The 25,934-nt window shown below is 48.6% G+C and overlaps 1 protein-coding gene and 1 long non-coding RNA gene across 2 annotated transcripts in view; one reads left to right on the top strand and one right to left on the bottom strand.

Moving 5' to 3' along the window:
* The window catches only part of LOC134021879 (uncharacterized), a 317,808-nt gene that overhangs the window by 17,981 nt on the left and 273,893 nt on the right, over positions 1 to 25,934 (top strand). The gene's annotated exons all lie outside the window — the stretch shown is intronic.
* The window catches only part of crtac1b (cartilage acidic protein 1b), a 29,213-nt gene that overhangs the window by 367 nt on the left and 2,912 nt on the right, over positions 1 to 25,934 (bottom strand). Inside the window, exons 2-6 of the mRNA XM_062464466.1 lie at positions 12,147 to 12,316; positions 10,045 to 10,241; positions 6,100 to 6,236; positions 4,047 to 4,203; positions 191 to 325 (exon numbers count right to left, since the gene is read on the bottom strand). Coding sequence (XP_062320450.1) covers positions 191 to 325; positions 4,047 to 4,203; positions 6,100 to 6,236; positions 10,045 to 10,241; positions 12,147 to 12,316 — 796 coding nt within the window. The remainder of the gene's footprint in view (positions 1 to 190; positions 326 to 4,046; positions 4,204 to 6,099; positions 6,237 to 10,044; positions 10,242 to 12,146; positions 12,317 to 25,934) is intronic.

Raw genomic sequence — 25,934 nt, 5'->3', positions numbered from 1 at the left:
TCTCCCTCCCTCCCCTCCCTCCCTCCCCTACCTCTCTCGCTCTCTCTCTCTCTCTCTCTCTCTCTCTCTCTCTCTCTCTCTCTCTCTCTCTCTCTCTCTCTCTCTCAGTCTCTCTCTCTCTCTCTCTCTCTCTCTCTCTCTCTCTCTCTCTCTATCTCTCTCTGTCTCTCTCTCCCTCCCTCCCTCTCACCAGCCTGCTGCGCCACGTCGGTGAAGGTTCCGTCTCCGTTGTTCCTGAACAGGAAGTTGGGCCCATACTCGTTATCACAGAACACGTCAGACAGGGTCTGGCTCACGATGGGCCCCACCACCACCCCACGCCCTCCTAGAGAGAGAGAGAAGAGGGGAGGGGGAGAGAGAGAGAAACAGGAAGAGGAGGAGAGAGAAAAAGAGAGGGAGAGAAAAAGTGAAAGGGAGGTAAACAGGAAGGAGAGAGAAAAGGAGGGAGAAGGAAAGAAGGAGAGGGGGAAGTCAGAAAGAGGAGAGAAAGAGAGAAAGATAGAAAGAGAGGAAGAGAGAAAGAAAGGAAGAGAGAAAGAGAGGAAGAGAGAAAGAAAGGAAGAGAGAAAGAGAGGAAGAGAGGAAGAGAGAAAGAGAGGAAGAGAGAAAGAGAGGAAGAGAGGAAGAGAGAAAGAGAGGAAGAGAGAAAGAGAGGAAGAGAGGAAGAGAGGGGGGAAAACACGAAGGAAGGAGAAGGAGTGAAAAGGAGAGTGGGAGTGAAGGAGGAGGGTAAAGAGAGAAGGAGATCAGGCTCCATCACAGAAGCGATCTCGGAGATCATTACTGTCTTTCCAGGCCATTTCCCCTTAGCAGAGCAGGTCTTTCTGCTGACAAGGACCCTGACCGCATAGCACGTGCACACACACACACACACCATCTCTCTTTCCTCTTTGACCCCCTCAATACCCAACAGAGTCTTACAGTAATTCCCCCACCACTTGGCACGTCGTAAAAGAAGAGGTCATACTCCATTCATTCTTCTGACCGCTCAATACTGTAATACTGTAGACCATCTCTATTTCTGGAGCAATCAGCCTATCAGGATCAGTCTCATGTCCTATCAGAAATCAATGGTGTGATACGAACACAGTCAGAGATCCAGAGCCAGGGAGGGAGACAGTGAGAAAGAGGAAGAAAAGAGAAAAGAGAGATCAAAAAGGAGGGGTGGGCAGAGAAACAGTTGATGTCTGTACAGTAAGCTGTCTGCCTGCCAGTCTGCCTGCCTGTCTGTCTGCCTGTGTGTCTGTCTGCCTGTGTATCTGTCTGCCTGTGTGTCTGTCTGTCTGCCTGCGTGCCTGCCTGTGTTTGTTTGGACGGGTTGTTTTCATCCTTATTGGGTGTGCTCAAGCCTTCGGCGAGAGCACAACCTTTGTTCTCTCACATATATATTTATTTATTTATTATTGTTTATTTTCGCCCCCCTAAGGATCAGTCAATATTTGGACTACATACACAATGGCGGTGTCAAAAGGTTCGTCTTGTTAGCGATTGCATTTTTTGTATTTTTATTTACGTTCCGTTGCATGGTTTAAGTAGAAATTGCGTTTTTGTGGTGAAAAGTGAAGCTAACGGTGGCTAATTTGCTAGCCACAGTCACTGACGTTACTAACGTCACTACGTCACTAACGTCACTAACGTCACGAAAACACGCGTGACTACCTTTGGCAGAACATTCGTTTCGCATTTGTTAACTTGGGGATAGCTAGGCTAACTATAGCTTTACTGCAAGGCAGCTGCAGAAACGCCACAAGCAAAGAGGCCAGGGTGATAACTATTTACTCATTTTATTTTGTGATATGACACACAATTGTGATGTGTAATGTACAATATAAGCTGATATTATTAAGGAAGTACATCTACTTTCGGAAACAGTAGTCTACTATTTCACTGAAGTATTAGCATCATGACATTAGCCTGTGTTGCCCGGGCAACACATACTACAGTGGTCTATGATGTATCTGTTTTCAATCGTTAAAATAAACATTCCTCACATATACATTTTCGTTGTAGGATTTATTCTGACATTAGTAAACGATTTGTTGGTGAAATTACCATTACCTGTGGTTTCAAACCAGTGTAGCTCACTGCAACGCTGTAGCTTATGCGAGACACACTACAAAAACATCTACAGTACACAGCTGTTTAGGAAGTCAAACGGCGACAGAACATGTTCGGCACTCCCCTTACTTAAATCAAAAGTCTATCTAACTACTAACCTGAACTTCATTGCCACAGCCTAAACGTTGTCAATCTGTTCATGAAAATAATTAATTTCAGCCTAAAACCGTACAACGGAACGTTAAATCCAATTCAACCAACGCAATCGCTACCAAGACGAACACAGCAGTAGTCTAGTACTGTACCGTAGTAGTACAATTTACCGGGGCAGCTTCTCCACACAGGGCTATATCGCATTTTGCGTTGTTACTGACAATGATCGCTACCAGTGAGCTTTTTATGAATGAGCGATTTTACACTAAATAAATGTCAAGCTTATTTACGTTTTGGGGGCATATTTTCAGTTAGCAGATGGTACTGTTTGAATTGCGATTCCATCTTCTACTGCCGGTAACGTCATAGAATAATCTTCAAAGGGGGTTCTTTATTAATGAATGAATGCAATGAGTATGAACATATCACGAGAAGGAAAAAACGTAAAAAGATGTTTAAGTCATAGAGATTAGGTCAATTTTTACACCGTACACTCGTATTTTCAGTTGTAAATGAGCAGCAAAAAAATGCTTTTAAATCTATGTAATCTTTATAAATAATAAGTATGCATTTTTATATAAAATACAGAAATATCAGTTGTAAAAATGTCATTAAAAAACAGACCCCTGTGCAACCGACGCAAGCAAGCACACCCTACAATTTCCCCAGAAATTGTACCCTCTCTAGTTCTATATGTATAACTTATTTAGAGTTCTTTCCCCTGGAACAGATTTCATGTTCCAACCGAGGGGGGCTGTCGCTGTCTTGGTGTGTGGGGCTGCATCAAATACCCATTTTTGCTCTGTTAAATTGCTGCACTAGTCTACACTTGACCGGTGGGGATCTCATTCTATTATGACTGTAACTGTTAGCTGCTCCTGGCATTCTCTAATCCCTGCTCTCCTCTCTCTGTCCCCCTCCCTCCTCTCTCTCCTCCGGGTCGTAAAGTGTTTATACTGCTCTGGGGAGCATGTCACTATTAAACAGCGTCCCTTCCAGACAGACGGAGCACGGTGAGGTGAAGGTGTATCTACATCATCTTCTACAGCTGTCAGCTGACAGACTGCCCTGCTGGCCCAGCACACTCTAGTGGTCAAAGACACGTACTGCATCCAATTCTAGCCCACCCTGCCCAGTCTAGCCCCAGCCCCAACCCAGCTTAGCCCAGTTTAGCCCAGTTTAGTTTATCCACAGTGCCAGCCCAGTCCCAGCCCAGCCCCAGTCCTACCTATCCCTACCCTGCCCTCCTCCAGCCCAGCCCCAGTCCTACCTATCCCTACCCTGCCCTCCTCCAGCCCAGCCCAGGCCTCTGCCTGTCTGTCAGCCCCTGTCACCTGGACAGCCCCAGTGGCCCTGATGAATGTAGTCTCTGGTCCATTGAGCTGGTCCAGGCTGATCTATGTGAGAGGCACCCTTACCCTCGCCTCTGCGTGACTTTGACCGCAGTAAACAGCTGACAGGGCCCAAAGAGAGACAGCTATACACTATCACTTCTCTCTCTCACCCTCTCTCTCTCTTCCTCTCTCTCTCTTCCTCTCTCGCTCTTCCTCTGTTTCTCTCTCTTCCTCTCTCTCTTCCTCTCTCTCTCTCTGTCTCTCTCTCTTCCTCTCTCTCTCTTCCTCGCTCTCTCTCTCTCTCTACTGTAGTTTTCTTTCTTGCTCCTTTTCTCTGTTTCGCTCTTCATCGCTATCTTTTCTCCTCTCGGTTCTCCCTCTTCTATTTTCCCTCTCTTCTTTTTGACCTCAGCTCTCTTCCTGTCTATTCCTGGTATGGCGTCTAAGTTTTATTGTACTGCTAGAGGTCGCACACTCTGTCTCTCTCACACACACACCTACCAGTGAACTTGTTGACCCCGGCCTGCTCTGCCACGTTGGTGAGGGCGATGACCCCACGGGCGAGGTCGCTGGCGTTCTCGTCCATCTCGATGAGGGCGTGGGGACCGACGGTGCCGCTGGCGTAGTTGGCGATGTAGATGGCGTAGCGGCCCGTTCCCTGGGAAACAAGCATGACCGTGGGGATTAGCTCTGAACACGCAGTTAGCATGGGACTTCACGGTCTTCCGTGTCTCCTCACTGTGTGTTTGCATGTGCCAGCAGCTGTATATACATGTCTTACAGCTACAGTCCCACTGAGACTGGCACAGCAAGACTGGCATCATCTGCCCTGCCCCCCCTTCTCTCTCTCTCTCTCTCTCTCTCTCTCTCTCTCTCTCTCTCTCTCTCTCTCTCTCTCTCTCTCTCTCTCTCTCTCTCTCTCTCCTCTCTCTCTCTCTCTCTCCTCTCCTCATCCATCTTCCAGACTCTTATCATCCCTTTCCCTCTGTCTTTGTCTGCTCTCTCTCTTTCCAATCCCTCTCTCTCTCTCCCCCCTCCCTTTTCTCTCTCTCCGTCTCTCCATCTCTCTTTAGAGATTAATTTCACACTCCATTATCGTGGGAGTCCCTGCAGACACAAACTCACAGACGGAACCACTCTAATGGACGACACCCCCTCGTCCAATCAGCTTCACACCAGGACACACACACTCACACACTCTCACACACCCACAAACACACAAACTCTCACACACACACATAAACATGATCACTGCTCTGTAGGACGGAAAGTAACATGAAGCCACTAGATGTAAATATGACCATAGCCTCCGGTCACATACAGGTACAGAGGTACGCATGCGTGCACCCGCACACACATCCCAACATCACCCGCAGCTGAAGGCATGAAGGCCACTGGAAGTTAGTTAGCAGTGGTAAAAGTCAGTGATTTTCAGTAATGCCTCACCCAAGGCTAAGTCCTGTCACGTTACTTTCCAGTTCAACAGTTGAAGTCTGAGTGTGTGCGTGCCTGTGTAGGTGTGTGTGTGCATGAACATATATATGTGTGTGTGTTTATGTGTGTGCGTTTATGTGTGGGTAGCCAGAGACTTTACACATTTACACACCATGTGTGTGCATGTTTTTGTGCACACACACATTGACACATGCTGTGCCAAGGCACCTGGAGCTGGTTAGAAGGTCACGCAACACATCCATCTATTCATCTGGAACCTTCCATTCCACCTATCCCTCAGAGCAGCCTGTCATTCCCAGGAACAGAAGGCTCCATCCATCAGCACTCAGGAGGCCTCCACCCCTCCTCTTCATCAGTTAGGGGACAGTGATGAAGGAGACGCAGCACAGTGGCAGAGTAGAGTAATCACTGCTCTGCATGACTGATGGAGCCGCTGGTGGTAGGAGCGCATCTACACTCAAACAGTCTATCCTGATGATGATGGTGGTGGTGGTGATAGTGATGATGGTGATGGTGTTGATGGTGTTGATGGTGATGATGGTAGTGATGGTGATGGTGATGATGATGGTCTCTGCAACAGAAAAAGGCTGATCAAAACAGATACACCTTCCCTCACTGTTGCTAATTGGTCCTGTTCATTACATACGTGCTCCTTGCCCGGGGGAGGGAGAGAGGGTGGACACAGGATGAGAAAGAGACAGAGGCATGGAGAGAAGGAGAGAGAAACAAAAGTGATATGGACATAAAGAGGAAAGACAATGAGAAATGGGACAATGAGACGGAGAGAGGGAAAGAGGGAGAGAGAGGGGGAGAGGTTGAGAGGGAGAGGGGGAGAGAGGGGCGGAGGATGAGAGGGAGAGGGGGACAAACACTGAGAAAGAAGGGGTGGAATGGAGCTAGGGATGGTGATGAAGAGATAAAAGAGAAAAGAGAGGGAGACAAACAGGACAGTGGAGAGTGATAAAGAGAGGATATGAGAAAAGCAGATAGAGAGATGGAGAAAGATAGAGGGTCTTCTTCAGTCGTGCCTCCTGAGATGATGTGTGTGTGTGTGTCCATGTGTGTGTGTGTGTGTGAGTGTGTGTGTGTGCCTGTTTACCTTCCGGTCCACGCAGGCTACAGAGCGTCCTGCCATGCGGTTGGCTACATCTCTGTGCTCGTTAATCTCATCGCTCAGCAGGTCCTCAAAGCGCCCGTTACGGAACTTAAACAACTTATCAGAGTACGTTGCTCGACCTTGCGGAGAGAGAGATAGAGAGAGATCAGGGAAAAAGAGAGAGAGCAAGAAAAGGAAAAAGAGAGGGAAAGGGCGAGAGAGGGTAAAAGAGAGAGAGAGAGAGCGAGAGAAAGGGAGAGAGCAAGAGGGGAAAAGAGAGAGAGGGAGAGAGAAAGAGAGAGTCTGTTTAGAAGACTAAAGTGCAGGGAGAGAACAGGAGAGAAACATTTGACAGGAACATCAGAGTTGTCATAAAGCACTTCTGAGAATCACAGTGCAGATATAAAGATTTAGAACAGGCACACACCACGGGGATTATAATACAGTTTTTCACAATTGTTAACACACGTTTCTCAAAACAATACCGGCTTTCTCAAAACTGCACACACAAAACTGAAAACCTCACACACAAAATGCTAAACCTGACACTCCCTTTGCAAGATGACTCTTTGCCATCAAATCTCTTACCTGTTCATAAAATGGAACTTGTGTTCTCATTTGGTACACACAGCCATATTTTCAACTGACACACACATACCATTCATAACAGTACACACAACTAAGCATTTGCTGCACACTACCAAGCATTCACAGCACACTGTAGTGCAAAATTTTAAACACAATTATAGAAATGGAACACACCATATGAATGACAATGACTCTGGAGAATGAGCCATTTCTCCTTTTGTAAAATGTCTCAGTGTAAGCCTACTTTTTTCATAGTCAAACATAAAACAGCACACATATGCAGCAAAAAAGTTTTATTTCTGAACAGTACAGTACTGTCAACGGGCCTGCTCAACCCATTGCAGCACACAAAGTGATGTTCCCATCACGCTCGGCGGGGACCTCAACAATGGCACGCTGGCCAATGACATTTCTGCCCCGGCGCCTCCTCTTCATCAGGTTGAATCCAACCTCATCAATGAATATGTATTCATATAGCTCATTAGCTGTGTCATGCTCCTGGATCCGCTGGAACAGACAGCATGATAATGCAAGTTATAGTATGGACACAGATAGGTCACCATAGTGGGCTACAGTGAGACACTGTAGAAAAGGAACAATATTGGATAACAGGTACAATACATGAATGTGTCTGTTCTGAATGTATGGGACTTACAAACACAAACTTTCGCCGTAACTCCTTGATGTGGTCTGTGTTCCGGTCGAATAGGACCCTGTACACGTGTTTCATCCGCATGGCATTCCTGCGGAGAACACGGTCGAGTGTAGAGAGGCTGACGGTCTGGATATTTCTGAATGTGGCATGGTCAGCCAGGATCCTGGTTTGTATCTGTCGGAGTGTGATAGTGTTGTTTGCACAAACCATTTTCACAATGTCAGTCTCCTGTTCGGCTATGAAAGTGCATGTTCTTCCTCCACGGTGTGGTTCTCTTTTAGTCCTGCAAAATACAAATACTGTGAGCACACTGTATTCTATTGATATGCAGTATTTCAGTACACAAGGAAAATATAATTCATACCTGTTCTCCATCCTGAAGGTTCTAATGATGGCAGCAACTGTGAAGCGGCTGAGATTGCTCCTCATGCTCAAACCATGGTTGAGCACATGGTCAACCACAGTGGCCCCAATCTCATTAGAGACGACCATTCTCCTTTTTTCTCCTCCTTTTCCTTCTTCTCCTCGTCCTTCTCCTCCTCTTCCTCATCCTTGTCCTCTTCCTCCTCCTTCTTGTCCTCCTCTCCCTCCTCTTCCATGTCCTCTTCCTCTTCCTCCTCCTCTCACTCTTACCCCTCTCCTTCTCTGGTTGTCAATATGTTCTAAGTTCTCCATTGTTCACCAAACAAAACAGAGGCTCAAGGTCCTTTTTATGCTGCAGTTCTGATCATAAATTGCTCACCAGACCTGAGTGTTTAGAGATTTTAATATTTGTGTGTTGTAGGTTGATGCTTTGAGATTTTACTTGAGAAGTGTGTGCAACAACTGAAGATTGTGTGTAGTGTTTTGACAACAAGGTGATGTGTAATTGATATCAGTGTGTAAACAAGGAAAGTCAAAGTCTAATGCAGATAAGGGATTGTGAAGTCGTGCCAAATTAGGTCGAGCAATTGGTATATGAAGTGAAGGTTGTGAAAATTGTGCCAAACTTTTATTTTTGTGTGTTAACAATTGTGAAAAACTGTAATAACTACTCTTATCTAAAGAGGTAGAGAGGTAGTGTCTATGTCTGAGCGGTGCCCTCCCCTGTGTTAGGGACGATACTGTGACCCTACAGGGGACAGAGTTACCTGTAGGATAGAGTCTGATAACTATTATCAACACCAAGCTTATCCTTTCCCTTATTACAGTTTTTTTCAATGCTTACACACAAATGTCTTACTTTTCACACAATTTATGAAACCTGTCCCTCAAACACCAGAACCACACCTCAAATCTGCAAAACCATACGCACATTTTGGGCCTTTGACTCCGTTTTCAATTTCATAAAACACTTTTTGCAAAACACAACACACAATTCTCCCCGTAACACACAACATTCTAACAGGAAGCATCTTGATTTCCTTTTTAAAACACAACCAATCAAAATGCCACACTAATTCATCAGTGCCTTACACTAACTCCTCACATGTGCAAACACTCATTGCTTTACTCAACACCAACCAATCATGGCTTTAGAATAGGCCTATAAATAGTCTAATTTGAGTTGATTTACAGTGGTGGGTATAATTTGAACCTTTGTAGAAAGGATAACAGGTATGTAACAATATACTGTAATATACACGTTCTATTGTACACATAATAGCTGTTTCAGCACAATACACGGTTACTATACACAAACATATATTTTAGCGCCCATGCATCCATTGACTGCAGTGCACTGCATGATTGGTCAGTCTGGTGGATTGCTGTATCATACTGTGCAACAGTACAGTGACTGTAAGAAGACATTCTGACAATATTGTAGAAAATAGTATATATTACTGTATGCTACAGTTCATGGCACACACAGACACACCATTCCGTAATCACCTTTTTTAAAATTAGGTTTGGTTTCTGTCCTACTACACTCTTTCTTTTGTATTGTGTAATACTGTATTTACAACCACAAATGCTTATAGTAAAAACATATGTTTGGTTTCAATATTGTTTTCGTGTTTACCATGAATTTTTCATCATCTCTGCCATTTACTTTCAATCTTGAACAGAAATGTACAAAGGAGCTCATGAAAGAAGAGCTTTAGGCTTTGAATAACTGTGTGTATATGATATATCCAAAGATGTAATATAATGGCAAAAGTGTTCGCAACATGAGACAAATGTGTGCTTTTGAGACGTGTTTGTGATATATTGAATGCAGTGCTTCATTTTGCAAGAGAAGCGAGGCATTTTGCATTTTGTGTGTGCAGTTGTTGGATTTGTGTGTTAAGTTTTGAAAAAAGAGGACAAGTAAAAAAAATGTGTGTAAGCATTTGAAAAAAACTGTAAACACAGAGATCATTTTGTCTCTACTGATCAGAGCTCTGTTCTGCCTCATGCCTCTACTGATCCAAGCTCTGTTCTGCCTCGTGTCTCTACTGATCCGAGCTCTGTTCTGCCTCGTGCCTCTACTAATCCGAGCTCTGTTCTGCCTCGTGCCTCTACTGATCAGAGCTCTGTTCTGCCTCGTGCCTCTACTGATCCGAGCTCTGTTCTGCCTCGTGCCTTTACTGATCCGAGCTCTGTTCTGCCTCGTGCCTCTACTGATCAGAGCTCTGTTCTGCCTCGTGCTTTTACTGATCCGAGCTCTGTTCTGGCTCGTGCCTCTACTGATCAGAGCTCTGTTCTGTCTCGTGTGTCGTGTGTGTGTTTCTCTACGTCTGCACCTGAGAAGGCGTTGTTGGTGTTGAGGACATAGATCTCCTCTCTCCCGTCCCCGTCGATGTCACAAGCCGTCACGCCGATGGCGTTGCCCTGGCGATCTCTCAGCGCGTAGAAGGGCGAGCTGCGGTTGTCGACGGCGATGTTGACCAGGCGTTCCCTCTGCCTGTCGTACTTGAGGACCAGGTTGGGGCCGTTGTACCTGGAGGAGACCATCTCAGGTCAGACACAGCCAGTCTGCCCAAACAGACCATACTTACATCTCATTTCAATGTATTTATAAGAGACATTTCCTTATATTTCTCTTGGTAATGTACTTAAATGTACTTCTTTTTAATGTACTTTAATATTAATAGTATTTTTAATTTTTTTGTCAACAATACTGATCGACAACTTTAATATATGCATGTTTGTTTCCTGTGGTTTGTTCTGTATGTCTTCGGCTGTATAGAGAAAATAAGGATAAAGCGAAGTAACGAGATGATGCTAGGACCGGCTGACTTCTAGAACAGGAGCTTAATGTTTCTAAATGTTCTGACAGAGCCTTGAATGTCCTCTTCAACTGGCAACCCAAATTAAATATTCTCTATATTACTAAAACTCTCCCACAGTTCCAAGTTCAGGAAATCACTTGAGATTATTTCTGATGGGAGGTTGTCGGGATAAAAAAAAAAAATCTGAATTCTGACCAAATCTTCAGGTCACATAATGTTAGGTTATAGGACATGAGTGTGCTAATTCTGTAACTCAGAAAGAAAATGGGAGAATGTGTTCCTCTATCTCACGTTATCCTACTCTCTCTCTCTCTCTCTCTCTCTCTCTCTCTCTCTCTCTCTCTCTCTCTCTCTCTCTCTCTCTCTCTCTCTCTCTCTCTCTCTCTCTCTCTCTCTCTCTGTCTCTCTCTCGCTCGCTCTCTGTCAGGTCTGGCATTTGAGCCACTGTGTCCATGGGATTGTAGTTCCAGCCATCCATAGTTTATGTACCCCAATCTCACGATACAATTCCACTTCCTGTACACTACAAACCAACTTCCTAGAGACAAACCATTACGATTCCAGTATACTAACGTCTCACACACTGTACACTAAAACCTCCTCTGGAACTTTCTCCTGGGAGAGGAAATGACATCGTTTCCGTAGCGCCATCTATCCTCATCACCCTGAAACTAGGCCGGCCGGCCCACCTGTCATGTGTGTGTGTGGGTGGGGGTGTGTAAGAATGTGTCTGTGTGGGCGTATGTGTGTGTATCTGTGGACGTGTGTGAGGATGTGTGTGTGTGTGTGTGAGAATGTGTGTGTGCGTGTGTGTGTTCGTGAGGATGTGTGTTCACGGGAGGGACCCAGCCTGTGAGACTCCCTCCTGACTAAATAACAAAGATTAAAGAGGTTCATTCCACTTTATCGTTATTCTGTCCAACACACTGAACGTCCTCACTGCTCCTCTGCTCCTGCAGTCTGGCCAATCAGACCTGCGCTTATGCTGGCTCCAAGCAATCATGCCGGGTCTCCTGACCAATCACACATTCTTTTCAACCCATCTCCAACGCATGGTTACATCCAGCAGGCCCCAGCCTCAGGGCACTGTAAACAGTCCTCTCCTCTCTTCATCAGTTCTTTTTGTACTTTTAGGGTTATTTGGTTGGATCCGTGTCTGGTCTGTGAATGGTTGTAATTGAGTGAAGTCTGAGAAGGGAGGGGTAGGGGGGGGGGGATGTTGTCACTGTGAGAGGACGGCTCGTCAGGCTGGCGGCAACGCGGAGCTCTGCACGTCAACGGTAACGCTCATCGTCCTGTGAGGTTTTTTATCTCCGCTCAGAAGCCCATCACTGTTGCCTAGTTCATTCCTGGCACAAACGTCCTTTCTCTCTCTCTCTCTCTCTCTCTCTCTCTCTCTCTCTCTCTCTCTCTCTCTCTTTCTCTCTCTCTCTCTATCTCTCTCTCTATCTCTCTCTATCTCTCTCTCTCTCCCCCTCCCTCCCTCCCTCTCTCTTTCTCCCTCCCTCCCTCCCTTTCCCTCCCTCCCTCCCTCCCTCCATCCCTCCGTCCGTCCCTCCCTCCTTCCTTCCCTCCCTCCCTCCCTCCCTCCCTCCCACACACTCCCTGCTCACCCAGCCACGACCATCTCCAGCTCCCGGTCTCCATCCACGTCTGTGACGGCCACGCCGTAGTTCAGCTGGGTGGGGTTGTTCTCGTAGTCGGGGGGAAGCATCGTCATGGTGACGGCTGAGAACATGGGTTCCGACCTCTGGGCCAGAGAGAGGACCGGCAGGAACGCACCACACCACCAGGTGGATCATCACCTGGAGACACACACATCATCACCTGGAGACACACACATCATCACCTGGAGACACACACATCATCACCTGGAGACACACACATCATCACCTGGAGACACACACATCATCACCTGGAGACACACACATCATCACCTGGAGACACACACATCATCACCTGGAGACACACACATCATCACCTGGAGACACACACATCATCACCTGGAGACACACACATCATCACCTGGAGACACACACATCATCACCTGGAGACACACACATCACCTGGAGACACACACATCATCACCTGGAGACACACACATCATCACCTGGAGACACACACATACATACACATGCACACACTGTTAGCCACACACACGCATACACACACTACCAGGAAGATTGCCATCTGGATAGAGAGAGACACAAACACATACTTCACCTGGAGACACACACACTGTTAGACACATACAATTACCTGGAGGAATACACACTGCTGGATACACTGTTAAAACACATACACAACATTAACACACATATCAGTACACACACCCAAATGAGCCTCTATAACACACACAGACAGGCAGACTGATCCCAGGCATGGGAATCCATACAAGCCCTGTCACAGGGAGGCCAACACACACACACACACACTACACTCACACACACACGCTGTCTGAGTTATAGGTGTAGGGCTAATTTAGGAGGGCTTCTGTGTGCTGGGGCAGAATCAGGTAAGTGTCTGAGTGGCCCGCAGATAAAAGGTGGACATGGAGGTATTGATCCTATCGACATGGGAGAGGAGGATTGAGTCTTAATGACTTAGACAGGATGGAGAGCAGAGAAGTGGAGAGAAGTGGAGAGGAGAGGAGAGGAGAGGAGAGAAGTGGAGAGAAGTGGAGAGGAGAGGAGAGAAGTGGAGAGAAGTGGAGAGGAGAGGAGAGGAGGAGAGAGGAGAGTGGAGAGGAGGAGAGAGGAGGAGAGGAGGAGGGGAGGAGAGAGGTGGAGAGGAGTGGGGAGAGGAGAGCCGAGAAGAGAAGAGGAGAGGGGAGGAGAGAGGTGGAGAGGAGTGGAGAAGAGAGAAGTGGAGAGCAGAGGAGAGGAGAGGAGAGAGGTGGAGAGGAGTTGAGAAGAGAGAAGTGGAGAGCAGAGGAGAGGATGAGAGGAGAGAGGAGAGAGAGGAGAGAGGTGAAGAGCAGGAGAGAAGAGAGGAGAGAAATGGAGGGCAGAGGAGAGGAGAGAGGAGATGAGATGGGAAGGGAGGGGAGGGGAAGGGAGGAGATGAAAAGGAGAAAGAGAAGAGAACAAGGTCACCTCTTCTCTGCTTAACAGTCAAAAGTAGCTTCAACACACACACAACACACTCACACACAACACACTCACACACAACACACACGCACACACACCCACACAACACACACACAACACACTCACACACAACACACACGCACACACACCCACACAACACACACCCACGCAACACACACACACCGAACCGGCACCAAACTGGTTGTCTTAACATACAAGACACGCACCTCAGTAAGATGGCTTTTACAAGCTGACAACTTGATTTGCCAACCCAGTGGATTTATAAACAGAATGGGCGTCATAGTGATGGCTCCTACTGTAATACCAATGGACCATTCCCAGCTCTGACTCTCCCACTGGAACGGTGTATTCTCTCTCTCTCTCTCTCTCTCTCTCTCTCTCTCACACACACACACACACACAGTCATACACACAGGCACACACACAGTCACACACACACACACACTCTACAGAACCGTTCTTTGCACCAGGCGTCTGGGTGATGTACGACTCTTTAACATCTTCCTCAACAATTCAATTTGAGATAAAAGGGGCTTGTTGTCCCAATAATCCCCTCACACACACACACACACACACACACACACACGTACACACACGTACACAGTACACACACAGAACACACACACATACCATCACACCAGTAGGAACATGGTCCAGGGAAGTTCTGGTTGGCTGACTGGTTGACCAGTTGGCTGGGTATCTGACTGGCTGGATAGCTGGTTGGCTGGTTGGTTGGGTGACCGGCTGGGTAGTTACTGTCTCGCTGAATGGTTAGCTGACTGTCTGGTTGAGTGACTGGATGGGTAGCTGACTGACTAGCTGACTGGCGGTTGGGTGACTGTTGGATTGGCTGACTGGGTAACTGACTGTCTGGTCAGCTACCCAGGTCACCCTGGGTAGCTGACCGCCAATGACCCTGTCTGGTCATTGGCTGGTGGGTTGGGTGACTGGCTGGTTGGTTGGGTGACTGGCTGGTTGGTTGGCTGGCTCGATGGTTGGCTGGTTGGCCTAGTCTAGGAAGGGTGAGGTGTGTGTCGGCCCTCTGGGTTAATTGACTGCCCTGCACACAGAGAGAGGTCCTTACTGGCCACAGGGGGGAGGGGCGAGAGGAGGAGAGAGGTAGCTGAGAGTATAAAACTTTTCAGAATGTGGAGGGTTGACTGACTGGTGTGTGTGAGTGAGTTTGTTCTTAAAGTTCTTCTTCTTTGGGGGGGGGGGGTCTAAGCTATAACAGAACAGCACAAAATATGCCATCAATAATCAAGTACATCAAAACAAAATCTTCGAGTAGCTAAACAACTCCAGCCAAAAAACACCACTGCAATGAGACTACAGGTGCATCCCAATACTTTACTGTGGCTCCCCTCCCATCAGCATTTCCTCTCACTGACTTTTTCATCTGAAGCGCTCTGCCAAGCCATTGTCTTCCAGCTCTCACCCTTCCACTATGGAGGGAGGGAGGGAGGGAGGGAGGGAGGAAGGAAGGAAGGAAGGAAGGAAGGAAGGAAGGGAGGGAGGGAGGGAGGAAGGGAGGGAGGGAGGGAGGGAGGGAGGGAGGGAGGGAGGGAGGGAGGGAGGGAGGGAGGGAGGGAGGGAGGGAGGGAGGGAGGGAGGAAGGAAGGGCCAGTTGAACCCTAAACGTGCAGATGGTGATGGCTGATGGACACATGTTACTCTGATGTCTCAAGGACACAGCCCAGCTTCTCGCTGCAGTAAAACACATCCCAGTGTGATGCTTCTACACCAGCCCCCCGGTCCCAAACTGGGGGGCTAGCGTTATGGGGGCCGGTTCTGGCTTGTGAGCGATGAGTGCACACGCAGCATACACACCATCCCTGTGGGCTCAAACATCTCTGTTTGACATCGCTGTTTGGTCGTGAGACTACTTTGTGAAACAATACAAACCAAACGGCTTCTGCGCTGTGACTAGTTATTTCAATGAGCCTTTACCTCCAAAAGCTCAAGACGCATCTTCAGAAAGATGCCACCCGTCCTTCGACGGCTTGCAATGACAACAGCATTACGATGACCCGAGAATAATCATCCTAGTGACTCAAATAATAGTTTTTTGGTGGATGAGAGAGACGTTTTCGATCGTGTTATTTATGGCAGCATAAAAAGGCCATTAGAGTGTGCCCCATCAGCATGAGCATCCCCAAGCGCTCACACTGGGGCTCGCATCTTGATAAGACTGCGTCAAAGTCCCAGCACCGGGCAGGGGCCGAGGCAGAACCCCCCCCCCCGTTCCCCTGTGAAGGACACCCCCATACGGACACACACACACTGCACATATCTTGTAAACACATTTACACACACACAAACTCAAACATGCCCAGTTCACACATTAATACTATCTTACGGTGGGATTTGCCATCCCTGTAAGTGATGTAAAACCATGGTTAATGTATCTGACATATAACCAGCTGAGATGATCGTTGACCCGCTGATTAGTTATCCTTCACAGTAAACACGCATCATCTTCAGCCTGAAACAGGGTCCAGGTCTCAGTCCATTTACAGTAAAGCCCAATAAATGTGTATTCCATAAAGGATTAATTCATGTTTAACATACGTCTGAATCGAAAGCAGGAAATCACAACCAAATCACAATGTCAAACTTAACTTAACATGAAAAAGAAAGAAAAATTCCTTTCAACGACAGTTTGAAACGAATGAAACGTAAAGTGTTGTCCCCAATATAACTTACAATACTGTAACTACCAACCCTTCCTTTTCTCTCCCTTGGGAAATAAGTAATTAACACAACATTAAAACACTAACCGCAATACAATCTCACTTCAACGCAAACCAGTTGTTAATTTTATCAAGGTAGCATCAGCAACGAATGCCGGCAGAGAAGAGAAATCTCAGACCGCTCAGAGCAACTTTCCGACGGCACGGCGAGCGATCTCTGCCGCGCGCCGTCCCACGGGAGCCGCTACAGCACAGTGTGAAATGAGTCCCGGTACTCACGGTGATTAAAACGTCCTCACTCGCCACCGGTACGCCAACGCGCCAGAGGGAGGGTGTCAGAGAGTATTCTGAAGCTTTGAGGGTAGTGTCCTATCTTCCTAATTCCTTTTCACAACTTCTAAAAGATTTGCTTTATGAAATCGACTGTGTACGATTTTAGCCAATAGATAAAGACCTTCTTGAATATCTAAAAAGACAGCCAATTGCTGAGTTGAGATGGGAGAGGCAGGCGTGGTTAAGGAGGTCTTTCTCTAACTTCCTGGATGATGTGACTCCTGAATCAGTAGTGATGCTGAGCGCTCGTGCGCCATAGTCATTCATCTCTGCGGGTGTAAAAGAAGATTGTTTTACACGCAATCTGCCACATAGTAAATATCTCTTTCCTACACACCCAGAAACAAAATCATCCATTTAAACGACATACGAGTTCAGTTACACATGCACAACGTCATGTTATGCCATGGTCGGTGGGCTTGTTCAAACATGCCAACGTTAAGAGTGGACACCAGCGGTCCACGCGGTCAGTAGCTCGCCTCCCTCAGAACTTTTACCTTAGGCAGAGGGGCACTGGCGGGCACAAGCAGGGGCCCGGTCAGTGGGGCAGGTGGGCATGTGCACGGGGCACCGACAGGCACAGGCAGGGCATCCTCCGGTGAGTTGATCCTACATGGCACAGGGCCAGAAGCATGCTCTCTTCTCTGAGCTCTCACTATCTATCTGGGGCCAGTTAAGTGGAGGAGTGAGGAGTGTGTGTACGAGTATGTGTGTGTGTGTGTGTGTAGGTTTATTGCTTCTGGTTTGCAGTTGTATAATTCCCTGGTCATGCACCACCAGCCCTAGCCTCCCTGAGACCCCCACTGAAATTAGGTGTGTGTGTGTGTGTGTGTGTGTGTACAGCCCACTGAAATGAGGTGTGTGTGTGTGTGTGTGTGTGTACAGCCCACTGAAATTAGGTGTGTGTGTGTGTGTACAGCCCACTGAAATGAGGTGTGTGTGTGTGTGTGTGTGTGCGTACAGCCCAGTGAAATGAGATGTTCACATCCCAAGGACGTCTACCACCGTAATTTAAAGCCAGAGGTGCAGGAACATTTCACACACACACACAAGCACGCGCACACACACACACACACACACACTGCGCTGAGGTCACAGACCAGAGCCCACACACCAACAATGCAGGAACCCCCCTCAGCTTTTACTTGTTTTATTTAATATACAGTACATGTATTTACATAATAAGTGTGAAATTAACAAGTAATGTATCGCTTGCAACTAACATTTTACTCAAGAAAGTGTACCTGAGGCTTGGTCGTAACTTATTTGATTATTCACAGCAGTTTATCTGCACCAGTCGTTTCTGGGCTGGGGAACTGTTATCTTAAAGAATAAAAACAACTGTTGTAATTAAGAACATGTCAAAAGGATTAATACTAATTTGTTGTCTCTGTGTGTTGTGTTGTTTTTGCAGTGCACAGAGTAGCATCATGTTGTGTTGGGTCTTGTTTACATTTAGTCATTTAGCAGACGCTCTTATCCAGAGCGACTTACAGTAAGTACAGGGACATTCCCCGAGGCAAGTAGGGTGAAGGACACAACGTCATTTGAGTAGGCCTGGAATCAAACCAGCGACCTTCTGATTACTAGCCTGTTTCTCTAACCGCTCAGCCACCTGACTCCCTGTCTTGTTGCGTTGGGTCACGATGTGTTGTGGCGCTCTGTGGGTGCAGCGGGTGGAGTGTGTTCTGAAGGGACACACAAGCTGCTGTCCATGGACTCAAGAACCAGAGTGACACACACAGTCACACACACACACACACACACACACACACACAGTCACACACACACACACACACACACACACACACACACACACACACACATGGGCTCTGACCTTTCCCAGTATCAAGGTTGTGCCTCCCTCCCTCATGTTCAGCAGGAAGTTAAAATAGAAGTTCTTTAAGCACACATGAAGGATGGACACGACTCAGGAGAGAGGGGAGTGGGTGATAGAGAGACCCACGTTTATACTGTGTAGGAAAATCTCTCTCTCTCTCTCTCTCTCTCTCTCTCTCTCCTCTCTCTCTCTCTCTCTCTCTCTCTCTCTCTCTCTCTGCCTCTTCCAGTTTACTCTTCCCCACTCTCTCCCCCACTCTTTTTCATTCCCCTGACTCTCTCTCTCTCTCTCTCTCTCTCTCTCTCTCTCTCTCTCTCTCTCTCTCTCTCTCTCTCTCTCTCTCTCTCTCTCTCTCTCTCTCTCTCTCTCTCTCTCGTAGCTGTGGTGCTCCAGTACTGTGATGGATCCTTACAGAGGTGTTTGGAGGAACACTTTTCATATCATTAAGCTGCAGTAATGGTCCAGGCTGCTCTGGCTCACACACCCTCACTCACCAGGTTAACAAGCCAGGGCTGAGCTGGGTTAGGCTGGGCTGAGCCAGGCTGGACAAGGCTAGCCTAGGCTAGGATAGATTAGATTGGACTAGGCTAGGCTAGGCTAGATTAGATTGGACTAGGTTATGCTATGCTAGGTTAGATTAGATTGGACTAGGCTAGGCTAGGCTAAAACAGGCTGGGCTGGTTACTGTGCTGTTGCTTGGCTAGACTGGCTTGGGCTGAGCCAGGCTAGGCAAGACCAGAATTGAATTACTTTTCTAATTATTTGAGATTTCTTCGTTTAAAATGGTATTCTTCCTGTAATAGTTTTAATCTTCCATCGTTAACCACCTCATCAGCATCCTAGTGTGCTGGAGGCCGCCACGTGTGTGTGCGGGACCAATACATCTCCATGATCATATGTTTATAAGTACAAGTGCGTCAACACGCATGTGATTCCCTCCCCGATTCCCTGGAATGAATGGAAAATATCCTCCCCCCCCCCACACACACACACTGGGTTGTACGCAGGTTCAGACGACAGCAAGCTCAGTAGATCAACTCTCTATGACAGCTCTCTTAAACGTCCTTGGCAGGCCCTCTCCCTCTCTTTGTTCTCCATCCCTCCATCATTCTCTCCCCCCCCTCTCCCAGCTCCTCTCTCCCTGGCCTGGCTGCTGATAAATGATTCCATATTTCTTCCTCCCGCCTGTTCCTGGTATTCCCAGGTAGCCACTGGTGCCTGTAATGTATGACACTACCTGTATATTCCCCATTAGATGTCACTTTGGAATTAACACATTTCTTCACACATACACACATAATTGATACACACACACTGTGTGTATCAATATCCTCTCCTCCCTACACACTCTGCTGTGTGTTCCTCTCCAATACAGCCAGCCGGGCAGGGAGAGACCAGCTGTGTGTTTCTCTGCTCTACACCCAGCCGGGCAGGGAGAGACCAGCTGTGTGTTTCTCTCCAATACAGCCAGCCGGGCAGGGAGAGACCAGCTGTGTGTTTCTCTGCTCTAAACCCAGCCAGGCAGGGAGACACCAGCTGTGTGTTTCTCTGCTCTACACCCAGCCGGGCAGGGAGATACCAGCTGTGTGTTTCTCTGCTCTAAACCCAGCCGGGCAGGGAGACACCAGCTGTGTGTTTCTCTGCTCTACACCCAGCCGGGCAGGGAGAGACCAGCTGTGTGTTTCTCTGCTCTACACCCAGCCGGGCAGGGAAAGACCAGCTGTGTGTTTCTCTGCTCTACACCCAGCCGGGCAGGGAGAGACCAGCTGTGTGTTTCTCTGCTCTACACCCAGCCGGGCAGGGAGAGACCAGCTGTGTGTTTCTCTCCAATACAGCCAGCCGGGCAGGGAGAGACCAGCTGTGTGTTTCTCTGCTCTAAACCCAGCCAGGCAGGGAGAGACCAGCTGTGTGTTTCTCTGCTCTACACCCAGCCGGGCAGGGAGATACCAGCTGTGTGTTTCTCTGCTCTAAACCCAGCCGGGCAGGGAGACACCAGCTGTGTGTTTCTCTGCTCTACACCCAGCCGGGCAGGGAGAGACCAGCTGTGTGTTTCTCTGCTCTACACCCGAGCCGGGCAGGGAAAGACCAGCTGTGTGTTTCTCTGCTCTACACCCAGCCGGGCAGGGAGAGACCAGCTGTGTGTTTCTCTGCTCTACACCCAGCCGGGCAGGGAGAGACCAGCTGTGTGTTTCTCTGCTCTAAACCCAGCCGGGCAGGGAGAGACCAGCTGTGTGTTCCTCTCCTCTACACCCAGCCGGGCAGGGAGAGACCAGCTGTGTGTTTCTCTGCTCTACACCCAGCCGGGCAGGGAGAGACCAGCTGTGTGTTTCTCTGCTCTACACCCAGCCGGGCAGGGAGAGACCAGCTGTGTGTTTCTCTGCTCTAAACCCAGCCGGGCAGGGAGAGACCAGCTGTGTGTTTCTCTGCTCTACACCCAGCAGGGCAGGGAGAGACCAGCTGTGTGTTTCTCTGCTCTAAACCCAGCCGGGCAGGGGAGAGACCAGCTGTGTGTTTCTCTGCTCTACACCCAGCCGGGCAGGGAGAGACCAGCTGTGTGTTTCTCTCCAATACAGCCAGCCGGGCAGGGAGAGACCAGCTGTGTGTTTCTCTGCTCTAAACCCAGCCAGGCAGGGAGACACCAGCTGTGTGTTTCTCTGCTCTACACCCAGCCGGGCAGGGAGATACCAGCTGTGTGTTTCTCTGCTCTAAACCCAGCCGGGCAGGGAGACACCAGCTGTGTGTTTCTCTGCTCTACACCCAGCCGGGCAGGGAGAGACCAGCTGTGTGTTTCTCTGCTCTACACCCAGCCGGGCAGGGAAAGACCAGCTGTGTGTTTCTCTGCTCTACACCCAGCCGGGCAGGGAGAGACCAGCTGTGTGTTTCTCTGCTCTACACCCAGCCGGGCAGGGAAAGACCAGCTGTGTGTTTCTCTGCTCTACACCCAGCCGGGCAGGGAGAGACCAGCTGTGTGTTTCTCTGCTCTACACCCAGCCGGGCAGGGAGAGACCAGCTGTGTGTTTCTCTGCTCTAAACCCAGCCGGGCAGGGAGAGACCAGCTGTGTGTTCCTCTCCTCTACACCCAGCCGGGCAGGGAGAGACCAGCTGTGTGTTTCTCTGCTCTACACCCAGCAGCCGGGCAGGGAGAGACCAGCTGTGTGTTTCTCTGCTCTACACCCAGCCGGGCAGGGAGAGACCAGCTGTGTGTTTCTCTGCTCTAAACCCAGCCGGGCAGGGAGAGACCAGCTGTGTGTTTCTCTGCTCTACACCCAGCAGGGCAGGGAGAGACCAGCTGTGTGTTTCTCTGCTCTAAACCCAGCCGGGCAGGGAGAGACCAGCTGTGTGTTTCTCTGCTCTACACCCAGCCGGGCAGGGAGAGACCAGCTGTGTGTTTCTCTGCTCTACACCCAGCCGGGCAGGGAGAGACCAGCTGTGTGTTTCTCTGCTCTAAACCCAGCCGGGCAGGGAGAGACCAGCTGTGTGTTTCTCTGCTCTACACCCAGCAGGGCAGGGAGAGACCAGCTGTGTGTTTCTCTGCTCTAAACCCAGCCGGGCAGGGAGAGACCAGCTGTGTGTTTCTCTGCTCTAAACCCAGCCGGGCAGGGAGAGACCAGCTGTGTGTTTCTCTGCTCTACACCCAGCCGGGCAGGAGAGACCAGCTGTGTGTATGTGACCAGCTCTTTCAGGCTTGGTGATGTTTCTATGTAGCAGGCGTTCCACATACAGGGGGCGGTGGCGGGAGGGGAGGGGGCGTTGGCGGGGGGAAACCTGCGGCCTCTTGATCTGCAGTCAAATGATCTACGACCGAGCTATACAACTGTTCATTTTATGATGATTAGACTCTCTTACCAGACTGAACAGTAAAATGATTTTTCGATCAGCAAAAAAGCTTGTCTGAAACAAAAACTGTTTGTAGAAATTGATGGTAAATGTAGTCAAGTGTAAATGCATGTGGGGGAAAATAAATGTCTAATTATCTTTATGTATTACCAGTTTGAACAGCAGGACCAAAACTCACAGCATACAGGAGACCAACGCAGCGAGGTGTGCCACTAGCACCTCCACCAGGACCTCCTCAGGACCTCCTCAGGACCTCCTCAGGACCTCCTCAGGACCTCCTCAGGACCTCCACCAGGACTTCCTCAGGACCTCCTCAGGACCTCCTCAGGACCTCCACCAGGACTTCCTCAGGACCTCCTCCAGAACCTCCTCAGGACCTCCACCAGGACTTCCTCAGGACCTCCTCAGGACCTCCTCAGGACCTCCACCAGGACTTCCTCAGGACCTCCTCCAGAACCTTCACCAGTGCCATAGAATCAGAATCCTTGGTGAAAAATGATGTTGATTTCTCACTGAAAGCACATTTCCTCAGCTGCAATAGAATCCTTCTTACATCATGGACTTTGGTAAACACATACCCTGCCTGACTATCAATCACACTTTTAATTTAATGTATGAATATGTGATTTATGACGCTCAGTCGCAGAGTATAAATCTATTTTGCAGAGAGACTCTAAGAGCGCTGATGCTCCTTTATTGATTGGCTGGCTTAATAGTGTTTGTTCTTTATAGCTGATCTGAGGAAATATAGCAAATAAACAGTTCAGAATGAGTTCACTCTCTGAGATCCTGTGGTTAGGAGGGGGGTTAGGAAGAGGAGACAGACAGACACACAGACACACAGACAGACAGACACACGCACACACAGACAGACAGAGATAGTGAGAGAGACAAAGACAGTGCGAGGGGACACAGAGGTAGACAGACAGACACCCCTTTCCTCTGCCCATCTCAGCGTCTCTTCATCTCCTCATCTCTCCATCTATCTCTTTCCCTTTCCATCACTCCCCCTCTCCGTCTTCCTCAAACATTCCCCCCCAGCCCCAACATGTCTTGACTGACACCCCCAGGGCAGCTCCCTTCTTTTAGACCAACTGGCCGTGCTGTTCTAGACTGTTCTGGACTGTTGAGGGCTAATCTGCGCGGTTTTGTTATGTTCTGTGACACAGACAAATGAAACTTGTCCTTAGATGTCAGTCAGGGGAAATCTAACTTAAGAAAACAAATTGTCTCATCATTCATCCAGAACACTGGACAATCTAATAAAACAATCACTCAATAGTTCTTCTGTAGGGCCTAAATTTCATACCCTGCTCTGCACACATACTCACATGCTCTCTCTCTCTCTCTCTCTCTCTCTCTCTCTCTCTCTCTCTCTCTCTCTCTCTCTCTGGCTCTCTCTCTCGTTCTCGTTCTCTCTCTCTCTCTCTCTCTCTCTCTCTCTCTCTCTCTCTCTCTCTCTCTCTCTCTCTCTCTCTCTCTCTCTCTCTCTCTCTCTCTCTCTCTCTCTCTCTCTCTCTCTCTCTCTCTGCAACATGTCCAGTATCAGCTGTCCTGACCTAGGCCCTCATATCAGAAACGCCCTCTCCTGACCTCAGTATTTGTGTCTAACTTCCTAGTTCCATCCCTCCCTCCATCGCTCCATCCCTTTTTCCCTCCATCCGTCTCCAGCCTCAGATGAGGGGAGGTCTGTGTGTTATCTATCAAGACCATGATGCCCCTGTTCCTCCAGTGACAGCTAACGCCCCTGGCTAAAACAACCCTGCTTCCTACTGGAGGAGATGGAGCATGCTGTCAGGGCGGGTGCACACCTTCCCCTGACTCTCCTCTGTTTTTCTCCTCTCCTCTCCTCTCAGCAGTCTCCTGGCTGGACTTCTCACACAGGAACAGCAGATCGATTCTAAATGAGGGAGAGAGGGGATACAGGAGAAGAGGGACGTGTCCACCTCCGGTGTGCGCGTGTATGTGTGTGCGCGTGTGTGTTGGGAGGAGCAGGGGGCAGTGATGGGAGCCGGGTGGAGTTGTGGTGGACGTTGATAGATTGGGCCAATCTCTCCCATCTTTCTGCCACTCAGTCAGGCGATGATCGTAAACAGCAGCTGTCAATACTAACACCTGGGGGTCATAAACACACAGACAGTGACATCCACACACACAAAACCTTGACCTTACAGCTAATTTACACTAAAGGAAATATTGTGTGTAGAAACCAACATAAAGTGTGGATATTTCTCTCCTTCACTCACTGTAAAGAACCGGTGACAGACTGGTGACATACTGGTGACAGACTGGTGACATACTGGTGACAGACTGGTGACATACTGGTGAAATACTGGTGACATACTGGTGACAGACTGGTGACAGACTGGTGACAGACTGGTGAAATACTGGTGACAGACTGGTGACAGACTGGTGACAGACTGGTGAAATACTGGTGACAGACTGGTGACAGACTGGTGACATACTGGTGACAGACTGGTGACAGACTGGTGAAATACTGGTGACATACTGGTGACATACTGGTGACAGACTGGTGAAATACTGGTGACATACTGGTGACAGACTGGTGACAGACTGGTGACAGACTGGTGAAATACTGGTGACATACTGATGACAGACTGGTGACAGACTGGTGACAGACTGGTGACAGACTGGTGACAGACTAGTGAAATAATGGTGACATACTGGTGACATACTGGTGACATACTGGTGACAGACTGGTGAAATACTGGTGACATACTGGTGACAGACTGGTGAAATACTGGTGACATACTGGTGACACACTAGTGACAGACTGGTGACATACTGGTGACAGACTGGTGACAGACTGGTGACAGACTGGTGACAGACTGGTGACAGACTGGTGACAGACTGGTGAAATACTGGTGACATACTGATGACAGACTGGTGATCAGACTGGTGACAGACTGGTGAAATACTGGTGACATACTGGTGACATACTGGTGACAGACTGGTGACAGACTACTGAAATAATGGTGGCATACGGTGAAATACTGGTGACATACTGGTGACAGACTGGTGAAATACTGGTGACATACTGGTGACAGACTGGTGAAATACTGGTGACATACTGGTGACACACTAGTGAAATACTGGTGACATACTGGTGACAGACTGGTGACAGACTGGTGACAGACTGGTGACATACTGGTGACAGACTGGTGACAGACTGGTGACAGACTGGAGAGAGGCCGGTGAGAGACTGGTGAAGGATTGCTGACTTTCATCATAGGAGATCCTGTCATCATGAGAGAGCTGGTTTAGCCTTCAGCCCTGGTCATGCATGAAGAGGTATATCCACATATTTCATGCTCTCTGCCTGCCTGCCTGCCTGCCTGCCTGCCTACCTGCCTGCCTGCCTGCCTGCCTGCCTGCCTGTCTGCCTGTCTGCCTGTCTGCCTGTCTGTCTGTCTGTCTCTCTCTCTCTCTCTCTCTCTCTCTCTCTCTCTCTCTCTCTCTCTCTCTCTCTCTCTCTCTCTCTCTCTCTCTCTGTCTGTCTCTCTCTCTCTCTCTCTCTCTCTCTCTCTCTCTCTAACCCGTTTATCTCTCTCCCGCTCAGTCTCTCCT

This window comes from Osmerus eperlanus, chromosome 6 (assembly GCF_963692335.1).
Source record: "Osmerus eperlanus chromosome 6, fOsmEpe2.1, whole genome shotgun sequence".
Lineage (NCBI taxonomy): Eukaryota > Metazoa > Chordata > Actinopteri > Osmeriformes > Osmeridae > Osmerus > Osmerus eperlanus.
This window is presented reverse-complemented; position numbering and strand designations above follow the sequence as displayed.